Below are 21,271 nucleotides of genomic sequence, written 5' to 3'. Positions count from 1 at the left end.
AAAGCCTCAATTGCTCCATCTGTAAAATAAGGAGAAAGTAGGACTCCATGCCTGGGCCGGGGGCGCATGAGACTTAAGGCAAAAGTCAGGAGAGAGTAGAGTGAGGATCAGTAAATGTCATCTGTCACTCGCTGTTATTACCGCAAATGAAGGCGAGCTGGGGCATCAGTGCCCGCGGAGGACCATGCCAACAAGTCCGGCGGTGTCAAGCATCCTTGCCTTTAACCAAATAACGAAGCTCTCAGGTCCCCGAGGAAGGAAGGTTTCCTTGAAGAGGCGCAGGGTAGGATGGGAAGTAGGGGACACTCTGGGACCGGCTGCTGGGAGGGTAGACAGGGTGAATTTGACCCCGGGCTGCGGGCCCGCTCGCGAGTCTGCCCGTCGGGCGGCCAGGTCCTGCCTCTGGCCGCAGCGGGCCTCGCCGCTCCCGCGAGTGGGGAGCCGGGCCGGACCCCGCCCAGGCGGCGGCCGGGTCCCCTGGGTTGGGCGCTGCTGGCGGAGCCGACGGGGCGGAGAGGAGCGACGGGAGGAGGAGTAGGAGGAGGGGGCTGGTCAAGGGAAGTGCGACGTGTCTGAGGAGCATTTTTATACCTCCTTCCCGGGAGTCGGGCAGCACTCGCCGCCGCCGCTGCCGCCCTCCGCGCGTCCCAGTGTCCCCGCTCCCGGAGCCAGGTTCCGAGTCGCCGCGCGGCGCCGCCACTGCCAGCCAGCATGTCCGGGATCAAGAAGCAGAAGACGGTGAGCTTTGGGTTGCCTGCCTTCCTGCTCTCCTCCCGCCGCGCGCCGCCGAACCCCCGTGGCGCTTGGACCCCCTCCTCGGGAGGAGGCGAGGGCGAGGGCGAGGGCCCAGCGCAGCGCAGCGCGGGGGCGCGGGGAGGGGGAGGAGGAGGGGGGCGCGGAGGGGGGAACGCTGCAGGCGAGGCGAGGCGAGGCGAGGCGAGGCGAGGCGGGGTCCCCGGGGCAGCCCTCGCCCGCCGCCGGTCCGCTCTGCCCCGCGCCTCCAGGAACCGACGCCCGGGCTAGAGCTCCGAGCTTGCAGAGTAGGTCCCGATCCAGAGCAGGGACCAGAGACCGGGATGTTTCCTTGTCGTCCCCAAGAGCGTTTTCAGACCCGCCTCTTCTTCTATGGGGATCTTCTATGATCCCCACGCGGGTGGAGTGGGGGCCGGGGTGGGGGGCAGAGCTGACTCTGGTTCTGCGAGGTCCGGTCTCTGGGTACATGTCAGCGACAGTCATTGGAACTTTGTCCATTGAACTTCCTTGTAGCGGACTTGAATGGCAGACTTTCGTAGAGGAAACTGCAATTATCCAGACTTACTGGAGGAAATTACATTTCTACCCTGGCAAGAGTTCACCCTGTCGCTTAATTCAGCTTCCTATTGGTATCTGGTGGCACCTCATGGGAGTTCCATGGGAGACCCCTTGGCTTGGTGGAGTAAGAGGAGGGGACTGTTTCGAGAAGGTTCAGGTTTTTTTTTCCCAGAATTGATCTTCATGGGAAATAGAGGGCTTGCCCAAACCTAAGTTCCTTTTCCATTTAGCAATAGGAGGTTTTATAAATTTTGCATCCTTCGATATGGCAGCAGGAATCATAGACCCGTAAGGGTTGGACGAAGCCTGTGGACAGCATTTGGGCCACCCCAGTGGTGGTCTGCAAGCCTTGTTAAGATCCCATCCAGCGGTCTGACTGAGCTCTCATCTTTAATGACCACACTGCAAGCCTCAGATGATCATGGTGGTTACTCAATGGGTTGACCTCTCTCAAATAGTTAAACTTGAGCACGGCACGTAGTCCATGCGCAATGAATGTTCATTACTTTGATTAGCAATGATATATTACTAATGCAATATATCAGTAATGCTTAATATTATAGTATTGTTACTATTATTATTATATAATGCTATTACTGAAATATCTTTGAGGTATATTTGTGTGGGCTAGGGGAGAAATGAAAAAAACAAGAATCGGGAAAGGAAAGTGAAGGGGCCATCCAGGGGCTAGAAGTGTGGGCTTGAACAGCAAGGGAAAGGGAGTGGGACCTCTGTGGTTTCAGGGGACCACACAGGACCAACAGGAGGGTCCCGGAGGAAGGCTGCATCGTTTTGAAAAGACAATGGTCAGGCTCTATCTGCCTTTCATAGGAGTGGCTTTAAAGTGGGGAGACTCTCAGTACTGTGATGTATTTAAAAATATTGTTAAGTGAAAATTACTTGTATTTTAGGCCTATTTAATTCGATTGATTTCTGTAAACTTCCTAATGGTACTTCTAAATGACAAGCTGCTGTGGCACTTAGTAACTTTTTATGTGAGTGAAGTTTTAATTCTTCCTCCCTGCTTGCATGAAGAATTCCTTTCCAGTTCTGATTGAGGGTGGGGGGGGCTTTTTCTAACATCAGTAATGAAGGGATAGGGAGTCTTTCCCCTTCATGCCTCTAGTCAGCAAGCGCCATCGAAGTGGAGGGTCTGAGAACAGAGCTTTACAAACTGATTGTGGGATCTGCATAGTCAGTTCTCAGACAGTGAGAAATTTGAGGGCCGGAGGGTTTGGTTTTTGTATCTACACATTTTGAACCTTCTCTTTTTTGTTTGGGGTATGTGTGTGTTCTTTACAGGATTAAATTAACACCTGACATAACTAACAGGACTTCTGAACTTTTATTTAGCCAACACAATTCTAATCCAGGCACCAGCACAAGTTTCCGAAAGGGCCAGATAGATACTATTGGGTAAAGCTAGTCAGCTCTCTATGTATGTGAAATCTCAGAAGCTTTAACTGTTCATTCAAAATGTATTTTGAAACCTTGTAGGCCAAAACAAAATCTCAACTAATCAATTATTTGATGAGTGAATCTTGCTCATCTATGAAGCTATGTTAGAAGCAAGGAATCACTGCATTATTTTCTGCATTGTCAACAGAGAACATACTGCTAGCTTCAAGTATTTGTTGAGCCCTTGCTGTGTGCCAGGTGATATACTGGGATGAATACATCTTTTCCCAGAATATTTTGCCACACTCCGACGAACATAGCCTTTTAATCCAGACTACTGTAAGAAGAGTAAGTACATAGTTTTGGTTTAAATAAGAGGATGTAGGATAATTATTCTCACAAGCTTGAGAAAAGAATACTGAAATGTTCTTTAATAAGGAAAGGTAACACATTCCTTCAGTGCTAGGCATCCTTACATGGAAACCTAGGACAGCTAGGTTTCCCTCCCACCCTTGACTTACCTTCCAATCCTGGCCACCCACCACACCCCCTAAACACACACCTAGATACCTAGGAAAAGGAATGAGGTAGACTGCCCCCAAAGGACTGGAAAGCAAAGCAAAGGCCTTGTCCTTTTTTCTTGCATCATTTCCTGGATTAGCATTTTTCAAGGCCGACAGTGTTATGTCCTGAAGACAAAAAAATCTGAAAAAGTCAACTAAGATATTAAAATATTTTCCAAAGGATTAAAGAAGCCAATGCTTGGGAAGGAGTGAAGGGGTATTGAAAGCATAAAACTCTTCATAAATGTAAGAGATTGTCTACCTATTTGAAGATGCTGCGTAAGAGAAGTCGTGAATTTTATGATGAGTAACCATTAGAAGGAAGAAGAAACCAGCACTTCGCAGAGGACCCGCATTCAGCCACACTGTATTTCACTTCACCCGGATAGCAGCCTTAACCTCAGAAAACGGTGCCTCATCCTGAGGGGAGGAGAAATGTCAGAAGCCGGGCAGGATTTGAATTCAGGTCTCTCTAACTTTGAGCACAAAACAGAGGAAATAGTGACTTACCCCTTGCAATTGTTGTGAGGAGTAAATCACTCCTAAAAAGTACCTTGCACAGTTCCAGACCCAGAATAAGTACCTCATATGCAGTATGATACATCATCATCATCATCATCATCATCATCATCATCATCATCATCATGTCATACTGTCTTGGTTTGGCAAGCAAGAAGAAAGCACAGGTCGTATCATTCCAAAGGCTCAGTAAGTGACAACCACCAGAGTATCTAATAAGAGCAAAGAAATGCAGGAGTGTAGAAGTGACGATTTGACTCTTTATTGTGAAAGCTAGATAGAAGACAAAGACTGATAATTAGTATAGATGCACTAAAGTAACCCAAATAAGCAAGATTTTGCCAACAATCTTGGCCAAGAAAGGCAATCTATACTCATATATAAGTAAATATTGAACTAACTTCTTTCCACACTTCAACTGTTTCCAGATCTACCTTAAAATGAATGCCCAATGTATGCTATTTTTCTAAGATCATCTTGAACTTTTACAGTTAAAGATAAATGCAGTTAACTCTAAATGTTAGGTCTCTGAGATAATTGTCTTTCATCACTTTTCTGTTAATGCACGTGGCTCTGTGTTTTGCTTAAGGAAACATGGAATCTTAGGGACTGAGAATGTTGGAAAGGAATCAATGATGTTAATCTCCGTCCTGGCAGATTACTGTTTATTTCAAAACCTATCACTAAATAGTAATGGGCACTTATCAGTCCTTGTGTTTGGAAGTCTTAGGAAAACAGAAACTAAAGCTAAATAAATATCATGGCAGTTCAACTAACCTTTCATCCCTTGGGTTATTTGTTCATGTGACAGCTGAAACGGCATGTATGCCCAGGAACCTGGCATAGAGCCTGGCACAGAGTACGTGCTCAATAAATATGTGTTGCCTACATGGCTACAGGATTCATTAGAGAGTAAGTTTGCTTTTAGGACCTATATTTTTCTTAGATTTCTCCCTCTCCCCTCTAATCTGTCTGTTCTTGTGTGCTTGCTTATTTTTGCCTGGGTATTTGTCATTGCCACTGAAAAATTACTTGTAGGGATTCTTAGAGGCTTGGGATGAATGGCCTTTTTTTTTCCAGAGGATTTGCTTTTGTTTCTGTCAGGTGCCTGGCGGCATTTCTAGTCTGGGACCACTTTAACCTCAATTTACCACTCAAAGTTTTTTAGACCACCCAGGTGATGTGCAGAGGTGCAGTTTGTGAATACAACGTCTTAGGGACGCCACCCTCCCCCCGCCCCCCTTACGTATGCTTTCAACACCAAGGCAACTATCCCTGCAGTCTCTTAGAGTGGGTGGTGGGTTTATTCTGGCTCACTCTTATTCTTAGGGTGTGACTCTTAGGAGCCTCAGCTTAGTGTAAGGAAAGCCTTTTTATTCTTCCCACTCGGGTAGGTTCTGGGCTCTGATGTGTTTCACACCCCCCCCTCGCCCCATGAGGTTGTCAAACTCAGTTCAGATCTGCCCCTATCAGGATAAAAGTGACTTCCTGCTTGCTTACCCTCTCAGGCTCCTGCTTTCCTGGCCGTTTCTGACTTTTTGTCCCCTATTTGATGTTTTCAATGAGATTAATTTACATTATAACCAGCATTCTTTATTTGTTTTCAATGTGTGTATACTTAGGATCAGTGTGTATACCTACATAGATCATCATTGCTAGAAATAAAAATCTCTGCCTCTTCTCGATTCCTTTGTACCATGAAGATTTTGTATCATACTTATATCCTTCTCATAAAGAACAAGCACTTTAAGAGCACTTTTAAGAACAAGCAAACTTGTCAGATTGCTAGTCAGAAATATTTAATCTAATCATTTCCCTACAAAGCACTGAGTCAGGCCTGGGGTGGTGGGCTTACCTTGTGTTGGTGGCCTCGGCCCGTGCAGGCATCCTTAGAGATGTTCATCGTCCTGTTTATTCCTTAGTGTCAGTCCAGTACAAGCACATTCCAGTCTGAAAGTCCCCTTCAGTTTTAGCATCTCTCCTTGCTTCTTCCATGCTCTGCTTGGGGACCCCGAGGTCCCTGTGCTTCTGCAGTATAACTCAGTGAGGCTTGACACTTCCTCCATACTCCCAGCCTACTGCTGTCTGCCGTGAGCACTCCGGGGCTTTTAGGGGCCATGGGGGTGCTGGAGTCTGTCCATGCTCCCTCTCCTCTGGGATCTGTCTGGGATCAGAAGCACACCCAGTGCCCCCTACTTTCAGAGCCCCCAAAGCTGTTTCGCCCCTCTCCCCAAGGCCAGCACCCGAAGCAAGAGCAATCCCTTTCTCAGACTCACATTGGTGTCTGAGTTCCCTCTGCTTCTCTTCTAATAAAGATTACATAAAGCTTTTCAGGAAGGTTATTTGGTTTATCATGAACATGGGATTTGTTAAAAAAAAATTAGGTATCTATTCTTTCTTGCCTTTTTGATCACCAAATATATATTTTTTTAATTTAGAATAAATTGGTGCACAGATGGAAATATTTTTTCTCTCTGCAAAAGAGCCACTGTAGTAAAACTTGAAATATAACTTGCCTCTAATAACACATGATGGGTAAAATGACTTCCATCAGTTGGCTAGTGTGACTTCCTTTAAAATCTTATCAGCAACTCTTTCTGCATTTCAAATTTACTCCTGAAGTTGATTGTGCTATAACTGGTACTGTGGAAACATGACTGTAACATAAACATGACAAGCTCAATCTGTTGAGCACCAAATATTAACTTTTGGCAATAAAAGTGTATATAGCCTGTGACCCATTATAAAGTTTTTCTAAAAAGTTACATAAATAGTGTCAAAAGCTATATTATTAAAGATGATCATTTCTATGCTAGTTTAGTATTTGCTTTAAATATCTAGTTAACATCTGCTTTACATATTTGGTTATGAAAAAGTATTGATTTTTATCTACTAAGCCTCTACATCCCGTCTAATACAGAGGGTACCAAAAAAATGTATACACATTTTAAAAAAGAAAAAAAACTGTATTAAAAGTGTAATACTCAGTATAACAAAAGATGAATACAAATATGTGTATGCATTTTTTTGGCACTCCCAGTATTACTACAATTACTTTTTTATCTTTTTCATTTATGCCTGGTGTGCGCTTTAAAAATCATTTGCAGACATAATATGGCGAGTTATAATCTATGACCTGCAATAGAGTCTGAGTTTTATCCCCGTTACCTCATTCATGTATGCCCCTTTCTAATCATTATTTTTGGGTAAAGCGTTTCTTGATTGTGTATGCCTTCACCCATAGTTCTCGTTTTTACTTTTTTTAAAAAACAACAACCTTGGGATGCCTTAGGACGAAATCTCTGGTTGTTGACAAATCAATTTTCCAGGGAGGGAAATGCATTTCTGTTGGTGGCACTGGGGTCCAGCCTCCTGCTTGTGGAGGAGATTAGACTAAATTTCTTGACGAGCTGTGTTTCCTTGGTCCCCCGTGATTGCCCTGCGCTTTGGCCTTCACGCTACATTCTTTTTGCCTCGTGATGTTGTTCCCAGCTTCTAGCAATATCAGCAACTCAAGACATTGGTGACGATTTTTTTTTTAATTTTTAGGGGAACAGGACTTTATTGGGGAACAGTGTGTATTTCCAGGACTTTTTATTGGGAACAGTGGTATGTTTTTCCCAGGACTCATCAGCTCCATCCAAGTCAAGTTGTTGTCTTTTCAATCTTAGTTGTGGAGGGTGCAGCCCACCATCCCTTGCGGAAGTTGAACTGGCAACCTTGTGGTTGAGAGCATGCGCTCCAACCAACTGAGCCATCTGGCCACCCAGGAGCTCAGCGGCAGCCCATTGACTTCATTCAAGTTGCGGAGGGTGCAGCTCACTGGTCCATGTGGGAATCGAACTGGCAGCCCTATTGCCCAGAGCTCACACTCAAGCCAACTGAGCCACACGTCTGCCCTAGTGATGATTTTTATTTTCATATTTTGTCTACTGCTGAAAATCTGAATTAACTTTTTGGTCGTCCCATTGTGTATTATTTTGTTTTCCTTAAGGTCTCTAAAATCCTTTCCCTTTTTCGTTTCTGTCACATCTCACTTATGTATTTGTTCACTTCATTTACTCAACACATATTTATTGAATGACCCAACCAAGAACTGTGCTTGCCATAATTAACTGTAGCTACTAAAGCCTTATATTCTTTAATTATAGTTTTTTAGTCCATCCAAACTGTCTTTATTCTAAACACAGCATTTACTTTTTCTAATTGTAACATGCCACCCACAACCTTGATATTCTTTCAACCTTTTCTGCCCCGTCAGTCTTACAGTGGCCTTGGGCCAAAAGCAATAAAATTCCCAACTGACTTTTCATGCATTTTTTAAATCCTTTTTTTCTTCTAAATTAAAAATTTTAGTTATTTACTTTTTATTCAGGCTGTTCCCACTTAAAAAAAAATGTGTTTTTTAAAGAACCCTATTATTTTACTTCCAGAAAGAAGTAAAATCTTCAAGCTCTTTATATTATAGTTGATACACAGCATTTAACAACTTTGCTAAAAGCCCATGGACGTCTTTCTGGGCAGCTAGATGGTGATACTACCACCAAGCTGAAACTCTGATCACCTAAACGTACTCCTAGCACTTTTTCTTTATTACATGACCTTTGAAAGAGGTTCCCAATTTCTACTACAGCTTTGGTTCTCCTTTTATGTACCGGGAAATAGTTTCCATAAGCTAAAAACAAAAACAAGTAAAAAAAAAACAACAACAAAAAAACACTTCCAAGTTGGTTATCAGTGAGTTACAATTATAACCCTGATTTAGCTTTAGCATTTTGTTTTGACATTCTAGAGATAGAAAATACAGACCCAAAACAGTGTTTGAAAATGTGACTTTACCATTTTGAAGTATTTTTGATTGGCCAGCCTGTTTCTCTTTAGAAAATTCAACCCCTGCCACTAATCTCACTCACTTTTCCTTAAGCCTTCTCAAATGGTTTAATCCTTTTATCAAAAAAAAAAAAGATGCCATGATTACAGAGTGTGCAATACAGATAAAACTATATTAGGTGAAAGTTAGACCAAGTTCAGTTATATACTAAAGCCTCTCAGTTCTTGTAGGTCTCAGAATATCCATTTTTCTTACATCCATCCATTTCCATTGTTTCCTAGGTTCATGAAGTATCAATAAAGTCAATTACAATAACTGGTCCTGTCAGGTAAAGCTACCTAAATTGCTGAGCCCCAGCAGAGAGTCTTTTCCTAAATTATATGGGTAATTACTATTGTTAGGCCACTGGGTCACTAATACAACAATATTTGAGTAGTTATTAAAAAGTAAAAGAAGAAATTTTTGCATTCTTTCATTGTGTTTAAGGTAGCCGTATGAATGAAAAGAGATCTAATAAAACCTAGACATTCGTATTCCAACTATGGAATATGCATATTTATCATGGGTTTTGATTTTTGGAATATGTTTTGTTAGAAAATTCCGACTTTGTTGTGACTTGTTTATCGCCAGCACTGAGCACTTACTGTGTGGCAGGCACTGCTCCAGGCGTTTCCTGTACATTAACTCATTTAGTCCTCACTATCTCATGAAACAAGTTTGTGAACAAATAGTCAGAAGGGAACGTATTTAACTGAAATAAGTCTTTAGAGATTACCCACAGGAGAAGCTAAAATCTTAACAGCTCCTTTGGGGTTAACAAGTTGTTTATTTCATTAAGGGAATGAGACTTTATGCCAAGTAGCAAATACAGTGAATTAGGTAACTAGTCATGTATTATTGCTTCATTTGTAAAATATTTTGGCAGCTGCCTATTGCTAATATATCTCAAGATAATAATAATGAATTCTATTTAGAGACATTCCCCAGCACTTCTTAAAAAAGAATAAATGGCATACACTAGCAATTGAGTGTTACCCTCACCATCACACACATTTCTTTCCTTATGGTGACATAAGTGAATAATTGGAAAATAAATTTTCTTTGTTCTTAGACTCAACAAGTATGTAACTGTTTTTATTGCTTAGCCTTACCACTATGCCAGTATTTAGCAACATGAACGGAATGATTTGTTTCCACTAAAGCTGCTAATACTAGAGCCAAGTTTTAACTGTGATTTGTAGACGATAAAAGGAAACCAGGTCACCAATTTATTTTATTTATTTATTATTTTTTTTAAAGAGGGAGATGATAGAGCAATTTCTTTCTTTTTTTTAAGATTTTTTTTTTTTAATTGAGGAACAGTGTGTACTTCTAGGACTTTTTTCCAAGTCAAGTTGTCCTTTCAATCTTAGTTATGGAGGGTGCCGTTCAGCTGCAAGTTGTTGTCCTTTCAGTCTTAGTTGTGGAGGGCACAGCTCAGCTCCAGGTCCAGTTACAGTTGCTAGTTGCAGGGGGTGCAGCCCACCATCCCTTACAGGAGTCGAACCTGCAACCTTTGTGGTTGAGAGGCCGCCTACTGAGCCATCCAGGAGCTCAGCTCAAGGTGTCATGTTCAATCTTAGTTGCAGGGGGGCGCTGCCCACCATCCCTTGCGGGACTCGAGGAATTGAACTGGCAACACTGTGGTTGAGAGACCATGCTCCAACCAACTGAGCCATCCGGGAGCCTAGCGGCAGCTCAGCTCAAGGTCCCGTGTTCAATCTTTAGTTCAATCTTTAGTTGCAGGGGACGGAGCTGACAATCTCTTGTGGGACTCAAGGAGTTAAACTGGCAACCTTGTGGTTGAGAGCCCACTGGCCCATGTGGGAATCAAACCGGCAGCCTTTGGAGTTAGGAGCACGGAGCTCCAACCACCTGAGCCACCGAGCTGGCCCACCAATTTATTTTTCACACAGTAAAAATTTGACCTACCTGGAGGTCAAGGTTTAAAAGGGTATCAGCAACCAGATAATGCTGCCATTTCACTGGGGACCAATGAGGAGTGCCTGGAGATTGTGAGATTGTAAAAGCACCTTCCATGATGTTTGGGGAGCTGTGTCATCATCACAGGTCAGTCAGGAAGTCCAAGTTTTCAGCAATCCTGGGCCACAGCCTAGGCACCTAGAAGGCCTGGATTCTGATTCTGAGGAGACTGTTGTGTAAGAGGCTAGAGCCCACACTCATATGGAGAAGAGTCACATTGGCTGGGTGTAATAATAGGGTATGAGATTGAAGTCCTTTATTGGAGAGGGGTTACATTATTTAAATGAAGAGAATAGTGGTGACAGTATATAAATTAAACCACAGAATCCATGTCTTCACAGAGCAAGACCCCTTGGATACAAAAATAATGTCAAAGGAATATGTTGTCCCTGCACAGTTAGCCACCTTTATTGAATGGAAAAATCTGGGTCATGATAAATACCTGGTTTCTTCCATTTTATCCTCAGTGTTGAGGCTGTTATTTTAGACATCAAACTATGATATTCATTCTTGATGGCATTATTAGTCACCCTTGGGGTTCAGGAAGGTACCTTGTTGATCAAACTGGGTTCCCTAAATAGGGGAAAGAAACAAGTATTTATTCAGGGACTTCCCAAACAGCATCTAACCTCACAGGTTTTTGTGAAGACAATAACCTGTGAAATAGTTGGTGTTCTTATCTCTATGTCATACTTGAGACCTGTAAGGCTTATTGAAGTTAAATAGCTTACCTTAGGGTGCAAACCGTAAGTGGCAGAACTGGAAGTGACTACCTCCTAAGTACGAATACCATGTTTACAACCATTCTTTTTTTCTTCCATGAATATGACAGATATAACTGATACTAAGACTGTCAGAATTACGATTATTCAGATCATTTACATATACAGTTTAATTTTATCTTTAAGGATGCAGATTAATGAAGTGAAAAATCTAAAAAGATGATGGGGTTGCTCTGAAAGTAATTTTCCTCAGGGGCTTTTTGGAATGTATAATCTTTAGATGTGGATTTTAGCAAATGTCATTCAAAGGCAATAAATGTTCGTTTGGATGAGGCTCTGTGGCCAGTTTTCGGCACAGTGGTGTTTGGAATCGAACCCAACATTTCACCTTAATAATACAAAGCTTCAGTGTTCTCGTGGGTGAATGCATATACTCAAGAATAAGTGTCCTCAGAAATAATTGCAGTGACTTACATGTAACTCTAGACCTTGCCTTGTTCATTATGTGAGTGCTGCACAGTCGCTCATTCATGAGTTACAAGATCCCAAAGCCCCACAAGCCACGGGCCTGTTCTCTGGATGTACTAGAGGTTTCCCTGGCATTTCCACAGATCAGCACAGAATTTTACTCTTTTCGTCGTTTAAGAAGCCTGTGTCATATACATAGCCTCATTAACAGAACCAATTGTGAAAGTATAAGAAAATGCACAGAGGTAACAACCTACAGTGGACCACTGACAGGGCTAGCATTTGGAAAGGTGGCTGAGACCTGGGTTGAACACTAGAATTGGGTGTTTTAGGGCCTCTTCTGAATGCAGTTACACATTTCTAGGAGCCTCCAGTTGATGTGTGTGTTTTTTCAGGGTAATTGTCACATCCTTGAATTATAGCGGGGTTCCTCTAGGTATGCATAATACCTTTCTTTCATCATGCTCATCAAAGCTTATTTATAAATTCTTATTAATTATCCTAGCAGCTCCCCAGAATGGGTAGTTATAAGTATTACAAATCATAGATGAGGACACTAAAATAAAGAGATGAGGTAAATTTTCTAGGGCCTTTTTGTGAACCAATGTAATAGTAAAGGCAACTCAAGTTTGCCAATTTCAGGGGCCTACTGCTTTGTTTTGTCTCAGAACAGACAGAAGCCCAGGGATATCTGAATGATATTTGCAATGAAGGGTTTCTTATTGGGATTGTATCAATTTAATTGTGGCTGCAAAACACAATATGGCCTCATTTGCATTGGGAGCTCTAGTGCTACAAATGCTACAACACATAAATTAAGGGATTCAGCCAATTATACATATTTTTATACGCTTAAAAAAAAACTAACCCATCATTTTTGAAATAGAAAAATCAGTACTTTCAAATTTTTTTTACCCTTTTTTTGTGAGTGTACATTTATTTTAATAAGGATACTGGGAACTAAACCACTTCTTTGCTGCTAATTTATCTTGGATTACCTTCTTATTTCCATGGAATGCAAAAATTCTGAAGTCTCTGTCTTCATTATCTCATTCTGGTTGACTTTGTGTAGAGTTGCTTATAAAATGTAAAGATAGGAATTACCTTTTTTTTTAATTTATTGGGGTGACAATTGTTAGTGAAATTACATAGATTTCAGGTGTACAATTCTGTATTACATCATCTATAAATCGCACTGTGTGTTCACCACCCAAAGTCAGTTCTCCTTCCATCACCATATATTTGATCCCCCTTACCTTATCTCCCTCACCCCACCCCTTTACCCTCTGGTAACCACTAAACTATTGTCTGTGTCTATGAGTTTTTCTTTCTCATTTGTTTGTCTTGTTGTTTTGTTGTTTTTGGTTTATATACCACATATCACTGAAATCATAGGGTTCTCTGCTTTTTCTGTTTGACTTACTTCGCTTAGAATTATACTCTCAAGATCCATCCATGTTGTCACAAATGTTCCTATATCATCTTTTCTTACCACCGAATAGTATTCCATGGTGTATATATACTACAACTTCTTTATCCATTCATCTTTCGAAGGACATTTTGGTTGTTTCCATGTCTTGGCCCCCGTAAACAAAGCTGCAATGAACATTGGAGCACAAGTGTCTTTATGTATAAATGTTTTCAAATTCTTTGGGTAGATACCAGGAAAGGGATTGCTGGGTCATATGGTAATTCTATTCATAATTTTTTGAGGAACCTCCACACTGCCTTCCAAAACGGCTGCACCAGTCTGCATTCCCACCAACAGTGTATGAGGGTTCCTTTTTCTCCACAGCCTCTCCAACACTTGTTACTATTTGTCTTGATGATAGTCATTCTGACTGGGGTGAGGTGATATCTCATTGTGGTTTTTATTTGCATTTCTCTGATGATTAGTGATGTTGAGCATTTTTTCCTATGTCTATTTGCCATTTGTATGTCCCCTTTGGAGAAATGTCTCTTCAGGTCCTCCGCCCATTTTTCAATTGGGTTGTTTGTTTTTTTGTTGTTGAGCTTCATGAGTTCCTTGTATATTTTGGATATTAGCCTCTTATCGGAGGCACTGTTTGCAAAAATCTTCTCCCATTCAGTCGGTTGCCTCTTTATGTTGTTGATAGTTTCTTTTGCTGTGCAGAAGCTTTTAAGTTTCATATAGTCCCATTTGTTTATTTTAGCTTTTACTTCCATTGCCTTTGGAGTCAAACTCATAAAATGCTCTGAACCCAAGGTCCATAAGTTTAGTACCTATGTTTTCTTCTATGCAGTATATTGTGGCAGGTCTTATGCTTAAGTCTCTGATCTATTTTGAATTAATTTTGGTGCACGGTGACAGATAGCAGTCCAGTTTCATTCTTTTGCACGTAGCTATCCAATTCTCCCAGCACCATTTGTTGAAGAGGCTATCTTTCCTCCATTGTATGTTTTTAGCTTCTTTGTCAAAAATTATCTGTCCATATTTATGTGGTTTTATTTCTGTGTTCTCAATTCTATTCCATTGGTCTATGTGTCTGTTTTTCTGCCAATACCATGCTGTTTTGATTATTGTAGCCCTGTAATACAAGCTAAAGTCAGGGAGTGCGATACCTCCAGTATTGTTCTTTTTTCTTAAGATTGCTTTGACTATTCGGGGTCTTTTGTGGTTCCAAACAAATCTGATGATTTTTTTGTTCTATTTCTTTAAAAAATGCCATTGGGATTTTGATGGGGATTGCATTAAATCTGTATATCGCTTTGGGTAATATGGCCATTTTAACTATGTTGATTCTTCCAATCCATGAGCATGGAATGTCTTTCCATTTCTTTGTGTCTTCTTCAATTTCTTTCAAAAATGTCTTAGTTTTCAGCATATAGGTCCTTCACATCCTTGGTTAAGTTTATTCCTAGGTATTTTATTCTTTTTGCTGCAATTGCAAAGGGAATTGTTTTTTGTATTTCTTTTTCTGAGATTTCATTGTTAGTATATAGGAATGCAATGGACTTTTGTATGTTGATTTTGTAGCCAGCAACTTTACTGTATTCATTGATTGTTTCTAACAGCTTTTTGGTGGAGTCTTTAGGGTTTTCTATATATAGCATCATGTCATCTGCAAAGAGTGATATTTTAACTTCTTCATTCCCAATTTGGATGCCTTTTATTTCTTTCTCTTGTCTGATGGCTCTGGCAAGGACTTCCAACACTATGTTGAAAAGCAGAGGTGATAGGGGACAGCCCTGTCTTGTTCCTGAATGTAGAGCAAAGGGCTTCAGCTTTCCACCATTAATTATGAGGTTATCTGAGGGCTTGTCATATATGGCCTTTATTATGTTAAGGTATTTTCCTTTTATACCTATTTTATTAAGTGTTTTAATCATAAATGGATGTTGTATCTTGTCAAATGATTTTTCTGCATCAATGGATATAATCATATGATTTTTGTCCTTTATTTTGTTTATGTGATGTATCACATTGATGGATTTGCGGATATTGAACCATCCTTGTGCTCCTGTGATGAACCCCACTTGGTCATGATGAATAATCTTTTTAATTCATTGTTGTATTCGATTTGCTAGAATTTTGTTTAGGATTTTTGCATCAGTACTCATCAGAGATATTGGTCTGTAGTTTTCTTTTTTTGTATTGTCCTTACCAGGTTTTGGTATAAGGGTAATGCTGGCCTCATAAAATGAGTTAGGGAGTATTGACTCTTCTTCAATTTTTTGGAAGAGTTTGAGCAGGATTGGTATTAGATCCTGTTTGAAGGTTTGATAGAACTCACTAGTGAAGCCATCTGGTCCTGGACTTTTGATTTTGGGAAGGTTTTGGATGACTGATTCAATTTCGTTACTGGTGATTGGTCTGTTTAGATTTTCCAGTTCTTCATGCTTCAGCCTTGGAAGGCTATATGTTTCTAAGAACTTGTCCATTTCTTCTAGGTTATTGAATTTGGTGGCATATAGTCCTTCATAGTATTCTTGCATGATCCTTTGTATTTCTGTGGTGTCCGTGATAACTTCCCCTTTTTCATTTCTGATTTTGTTAATTAGTATCTTCTCTCTTTTTATCTTAGTGAGTCTAGCCAAGGGTTTGTCGATTTTGTTAATCTTTTCAAAGAACCAGCTCTTTGTCACATTAATTTTTTGTATTGTCTTTTTGTTCTCTATTTCATTTAGTTCTGCTCTTATTTTTGTTATCTCCTTTCTTCTGCTGACCTTGGGTTTCACTTGTTCTTCTTTTTCTAGTTCTTTAAGGTGTAACATGAGGTTATTTATTTGGGATTTTTCTTGTTTCTTGAGATAGGCCTGTAATGATATAAATTTCCCTCTTAAAACTGCTTTCGCTGCATCCCCAAAATTTTGGTAGGATGTATTTTCATTGTCATTTGTTTCTATGTATCTTTTGATCTCTCCTCTAATTTCTTCTTCGACCCAGTCATTCTTTAAAAGTATGCTGTTTAATCTCCATGTATTTGTGTTTTTTCCTGCTTTCTTTTCACAGTTGATGTCTAATTTCAAAGCCTTGTGATCAGAGAATATGCTTGGTATGATTTCAATCTTCTTAAATTTGCTGAGGCTGATTTTATGTCCCAATATATGGTCTATCCTTGAGAATGTTCCATGTACACTCAAAAAGAATGTATAGTCTGATGTTTTAGGATGAAGTGCTCTATATATGTCAATTATGTCCATTTCATCTAATGTGTCATTTAGGGCTGCTATTTCGCTATTTATTTTCTGTTTGGATGATCTATCCATAGCTGTCAATGATATATTTAAGTCCCCTAGTATAATTGTGTTTGGGTCAATATCTCCCTTTAGTTCTGTTAGTAGTTGCTTGGTATATTTTGGTGCTCCCTGATTGGGGGCATAAATATTGATGACTGTTATGTCTTCTTGTTGTATAGTCCCCTTTACCATTATCAAATGTCCATCTTTGTCTCTTGTTACCTTTTTCACCCTGAAGTCTGTTTCATCTGATATCATTATGGCTACACCTGATTTTCTGTGGGTACCATTTGCTTGGAGTGTCAATTTCCACCCTTTCGTAATTATCTTTAAAAGTTGATATACACAGAGACTTGAGGAAAGAGAAGGATCCAAGAGTCAAAGAGACACCTGGTGGAAACTTGATCCTGTAGACCAGGGGTTAGTAAATTGAGGTATGTTCTGTGGGCCCAGTCCAGCCCCTTGCCTGTTTTGGTGTTGCCTGTAAGCTAAAAATGGTTTTTACATTTTTTAAATGGTTGGGTAAAAAAAAAGAAAAAATCAAAGGAAGAATTATATTTCATGACTTGAGAAAAGCATATGAAATTCAATTTTCAGTATCTATAAATAAAGCTTATTGAAACATGACGATGATCATTTATTTACACATTTTCTGTGGCTGCTTTCACAGCAGAGATGAGTTTTTGTAACAGACCTTATGGCCTGTAAAGCTGAAAATATTTACTGTCTGACCCTTTCAGAAAAGTTTGCCACCACCTGCTGTTGACAGTGGAGAGGGCGGAGCCAATGTTCAGTTCTGACTTACTTAGGTCAATGGCCGGTCAGCATGTCACTCACATTTAAATGTAGAGAGCTGAGTACCTCATTTTACTTCCTGAGCCCCCATTGAATTGTGTTTGGTATATTGCCATTGGTTTGTTTTTACAAAATGTTTTTTTTTAAAAAAGTTCTATGGAACTTATTGTTATATCTCTTGTAATGGTATTATTGAGGTTATTCATTAATTCCAACACATGATATTCTCTTGATAAAGATCCATGGGAGAAATTTCTATCTGGTCTCGGAACCAGAAGGGTAATACTTTTCTAAGTTTTTTTGTTTGTGTGTTTTTGTGTTTGTGTGGTGTAATCTTTTGGAAATTGTGAACTCTGTGGCTGTCCAAGTTTTCTCCTTCAACATGTGTGCCAGAAAATTCAGAAGCAAATTTGCGGCTCAGTTTTTGTTTGTTGTACCAGCTTCGTGCTTGGTGCCATTTCACTTTATGCCCCTATGTTGTTTTGTCTTTTATTTTTCTCATCCACTTCTAATTCATGAGCTTTTGCTAAAGTATAAGATACTTTATGTATCTTATAAGTTGCTGTACATTTTTCAGGAACTATGCAGAACATTAAAAAATATTAAATTAGAAATAAGATGTATTTGGATTTTAGTTCCAGAAATTCACACATTCCTCATAGCCCTACCTCTTTGAACCCTTAACCTTTTCCTTATTATTTTGTGACTGTTCAGGGATCTATGCCCACCGGACCTTACAGAAACCAGTCTATGAAATGTTCATTGCGTGCTTTGTCTAATATTTTACCTTTCTTGGAGGCTTATGAACAAATGTTTTCATGATGGATAAAGACACAGATCAGAGGTTCTTCATAGAATCTAGAGAACTCAGTAGAGTTGTGAACATGGATAGGGAAAATATTTTTAACATTTTCTTTCATGATGAGCATAAACAACAAAGCACAGTACTATTCACAATAGTTGTGATTATGTGACCAATAGAAATGACAGATATCTTCATATCACTATATGTTATTATTCATGTCACAAAAATATACATGTTTTATTACTACAAAATTAAGATATAGCTGTTTATCTAAACAGCTAGACATTTAATATATTGATAAAGAAGCATAATTATGACTGTGCTATAATTAAAAAAAACATTTTGATAACTATAATTTCCTTGTTTTTCTTTGCAGTCCTCTGTGTTTTATTTTATGCATTTAAAAAATTTTTCTGAGAAGGAGTACAAAGACTACCAAAGGGTTTTGACTCAAAAAAGGACAAGAAACGTCTGTGCATGGGTGTACCTATACATGCAAACAAACAGTGTTTATATGTAGTTTCAGAGGGTTCACTGCCCCCCACCCTGACTACAAGGCCCATGTCTAATATCTGCAATTTAAGAACTCATGCCCTATTAGCTAAAATTCAAGATAGCAGGCCACATGAGGGAGGAGTTTTGTTTTGTTTCCATTTTCAAGACTTCATTCGAATGAATCACTTGTAGAAATTGACCTACGACGTTTTCTTGGTCGTACTATTGGTTCTGGCTGTCATGACTTAGTATTTATCTCTTTCTTCCATAAAACAAGGAGTGTATATGTTCTCAAAAAAAAAAGTTATCTTGGCATTTGCCATACCAACTCTTGATATTTTTAAGCGAGAAGTTAAAAACTGCTTTTACACTCTTTGGTTTTTAGTTTGTATGAAAAAGATTGGCACCTTTGAATTTTAAGAGCTTGATATGGATGTATTTCATAAGTTTGGTATTGGATAAAAAAAATACAAATTCCAGCAGAGGTTAATGACATGCATGGTTTTCTTGTTGTTTTTACTAATTAAGCATATTTATTGTTTATATATAGGAAAGCCAAGATTCATTCAAGAATATCATTCTCTGCTAATACCTATGAGGTGTGATAAAAAATACGGTGAATGTTTAAATTTAAAAAATTATTGCAGTAAAAGATACATTGCCATTAATCCCCCTCAAAACTCTCCCCCTATCTTGAAACACACTTATCCTATCATTCTTGCCACTTTCTGAAGCAGTTCTGGAAGTCCTCTTTCATGAATGCCTGTAGTTGTGCTGTTGTGGCTGCCTTAACGTCCTGAATCATTTTGACTTTGGGGAAGAGACAGAGGTCGCACGATGCCAGATCCAGTGAATAAGGTGAATGAGGACACACTGTAATGTTTTTATTTGACAAAAATTACCATACTAGAAGTGATGTGTGACACAGAACATTGTCATGATGGAGGATGAAGGAAAGACACTCACAAAAGAGGACTTCCAGAACTGCTTCAGAAAGTGGCAAGAACGATGGGATAAGTGTGTTCGAAACAAGGGAGAATATTTTGAGGGAGGTTGATGGCAATATGTCTTTTACTGTAATAATTTTTTTCTTTTTTTAAACATTCGCTGTATTTTTTGATCACACCTTTATGTGTTGTAAGTCCCTAGTTAGGATTCTCTTTAAGCCTGTGTGGGTTTTATGCTGTTTTGTGTATAAAACTTTACACTATTACACTATTCTGAATACTTCCCTTAATTTACTGTGATCTGATTGGGACCTTAGAGATTATCTAGTCGTTTTTCTCAGCCATACTAAGCTTCACAAAATATTGATGCCTAATCCTCATTCCCAGCGAATCTGATTAAATTGATCTGTATTGGGTTCCTTAAAAGCCGGCTAAGAGGTTCCTTAGTTCACCCTGGCTTGAGAACCATGGCCTGGCCTAATTTCCTTCACCATACAAATGTGGAACCCTGTGATATGCCCAAGGGCTGCCAGCTAGCTCAGAACAGGCGAGTTTTCTCTACTTTAGGATGATGTTTTGCCCCTTTCAGGCCTTTTCTTTCTCTTTCTTTCTTTCTTTCTTTCTTTCTTTCTTTCTTTCTTTCTTTCTTTCTTTCTTTCTTTCTTTCTTTCTTTCTTTCTTTCTTTCTTTCCTTCCTTCCTTCCTTCCTTCCTTCCTTCCTTCCTTCCTTCCTTCCTTCCTTCTTTCCTTCTTTTCTCTTTCTTTCTTTTTCTTTTTCTTTCTTCCTCCCTCCCTCCCTCCCTTCCTCCCTCCCTCCCTCCCTCCCTTCTTTCCTTCTTTTTTTCTTCCTTCCTTCCTTCCTTCCTTCCTTCCTTCCTTCCTTCCTTCCTTCCTTCCTTCCTTCCTTCCTTCCTTCCTTCTTTTCTCCCTTTCTCCCTCCCTTCCTTCCTTCCTTTCCTCTTCTTTGCCAAAAATGTTTGGACATTTACCAGCTAATACAGGCTTCTATGATTGCTGCATTCCTTGTGGAATATTATTTAAAATATTCCAGCTGGAATGTTTAAAAGCTTGCCATTCTTGCCCCATTTTACCATTACCTAACAAGCAGACAGCTTTCTGGAAAAACCTGGAGATCATTCTTTCTTAGTCAGCTGTTCTTGGCTGTGGTGACTATATATTCCTGGAAATTTGCCCCATTCCCATAACACAATCAAGAGAGTGGCCCATTTTTGTAAGTAGCTTGTGATTCTTGATAATGTAATCTGCAGACCTCACTGTTGAGCCTGGTACATTCAAGTGGGAATAAATCTAAAAGGATTCCCTTGTCACATCTGATGGACTTGAGTATTAAGAACCTACATTGGAAGAGTCCTCCATAAATGGCCTTTCTTTTCCTTGTAAGTTGTCAGGGTAATTCTAGCATTTCTGAGGAAAATATGTAAGAACCTAATGGGCAAAAATGCTGTCCATTTATATATTTCATACCTATCATCTAAAATTACTCAGAATAAATCAAATTAAATTATGATTGTGCCTTTTCCACCCAAGCTAACAGACTTCTTGCCTTCATTTGTGTGATTATAGATTTTGATTAACTTTATGTCATTATGTTTAATAATTAATGATATGTTGTCTTATATAGCCCTTATCTTTAGAGATTATTCGTTTTAAACACAGTAAATAATAGAAAAAGC

General features: G+C 39.7%; 1 protein-coding gene across 1 annotated transcript in view; it reads left to right on the top strand.

Moving 5' to 3' along the window:
- Nucleotides 1-270: 270 nt before the first annotated feature.
- PAPSS2 (3'-phosphoadenosine 5'-phosphosulfate synthase 2) overlaps nucleotides 271-21,271 on the top strand; it is a 73,480-nt gene continuing 52,479 nt past the window's right edge. The window contains exon 1 of the mRNA XM_081074982.1: nucleotides 271-738. Within this exon, the coding sequence (XP_080931108.1) occupies nucleotides 712-738 (27 nt within the window). The 5' untranslated portion in view covers nucleotides 271-711. The remainder of the gene's footprint in view (nucleotides 739-21,271) is intronic.

This window comes from Rhinolophus hipposideros (assembly GCF_964194185.1).
Source record: "Rhinolophus hipposideros genome assembly, chromosome: 15".
In the NCBI taxonomy this organism is placed as follows: Eukaryota; Metazoa; Chordata; class Mammalia; order Chiroptera; family Rhinolophidae; genus Rhinolophus; species Rhinolophus hipposideros.
The sequence above is the reverse complement of the archived record's forward strand: the minus strand, read 5'-3'. Positions and strand labels throughout refer to the sequence as shown.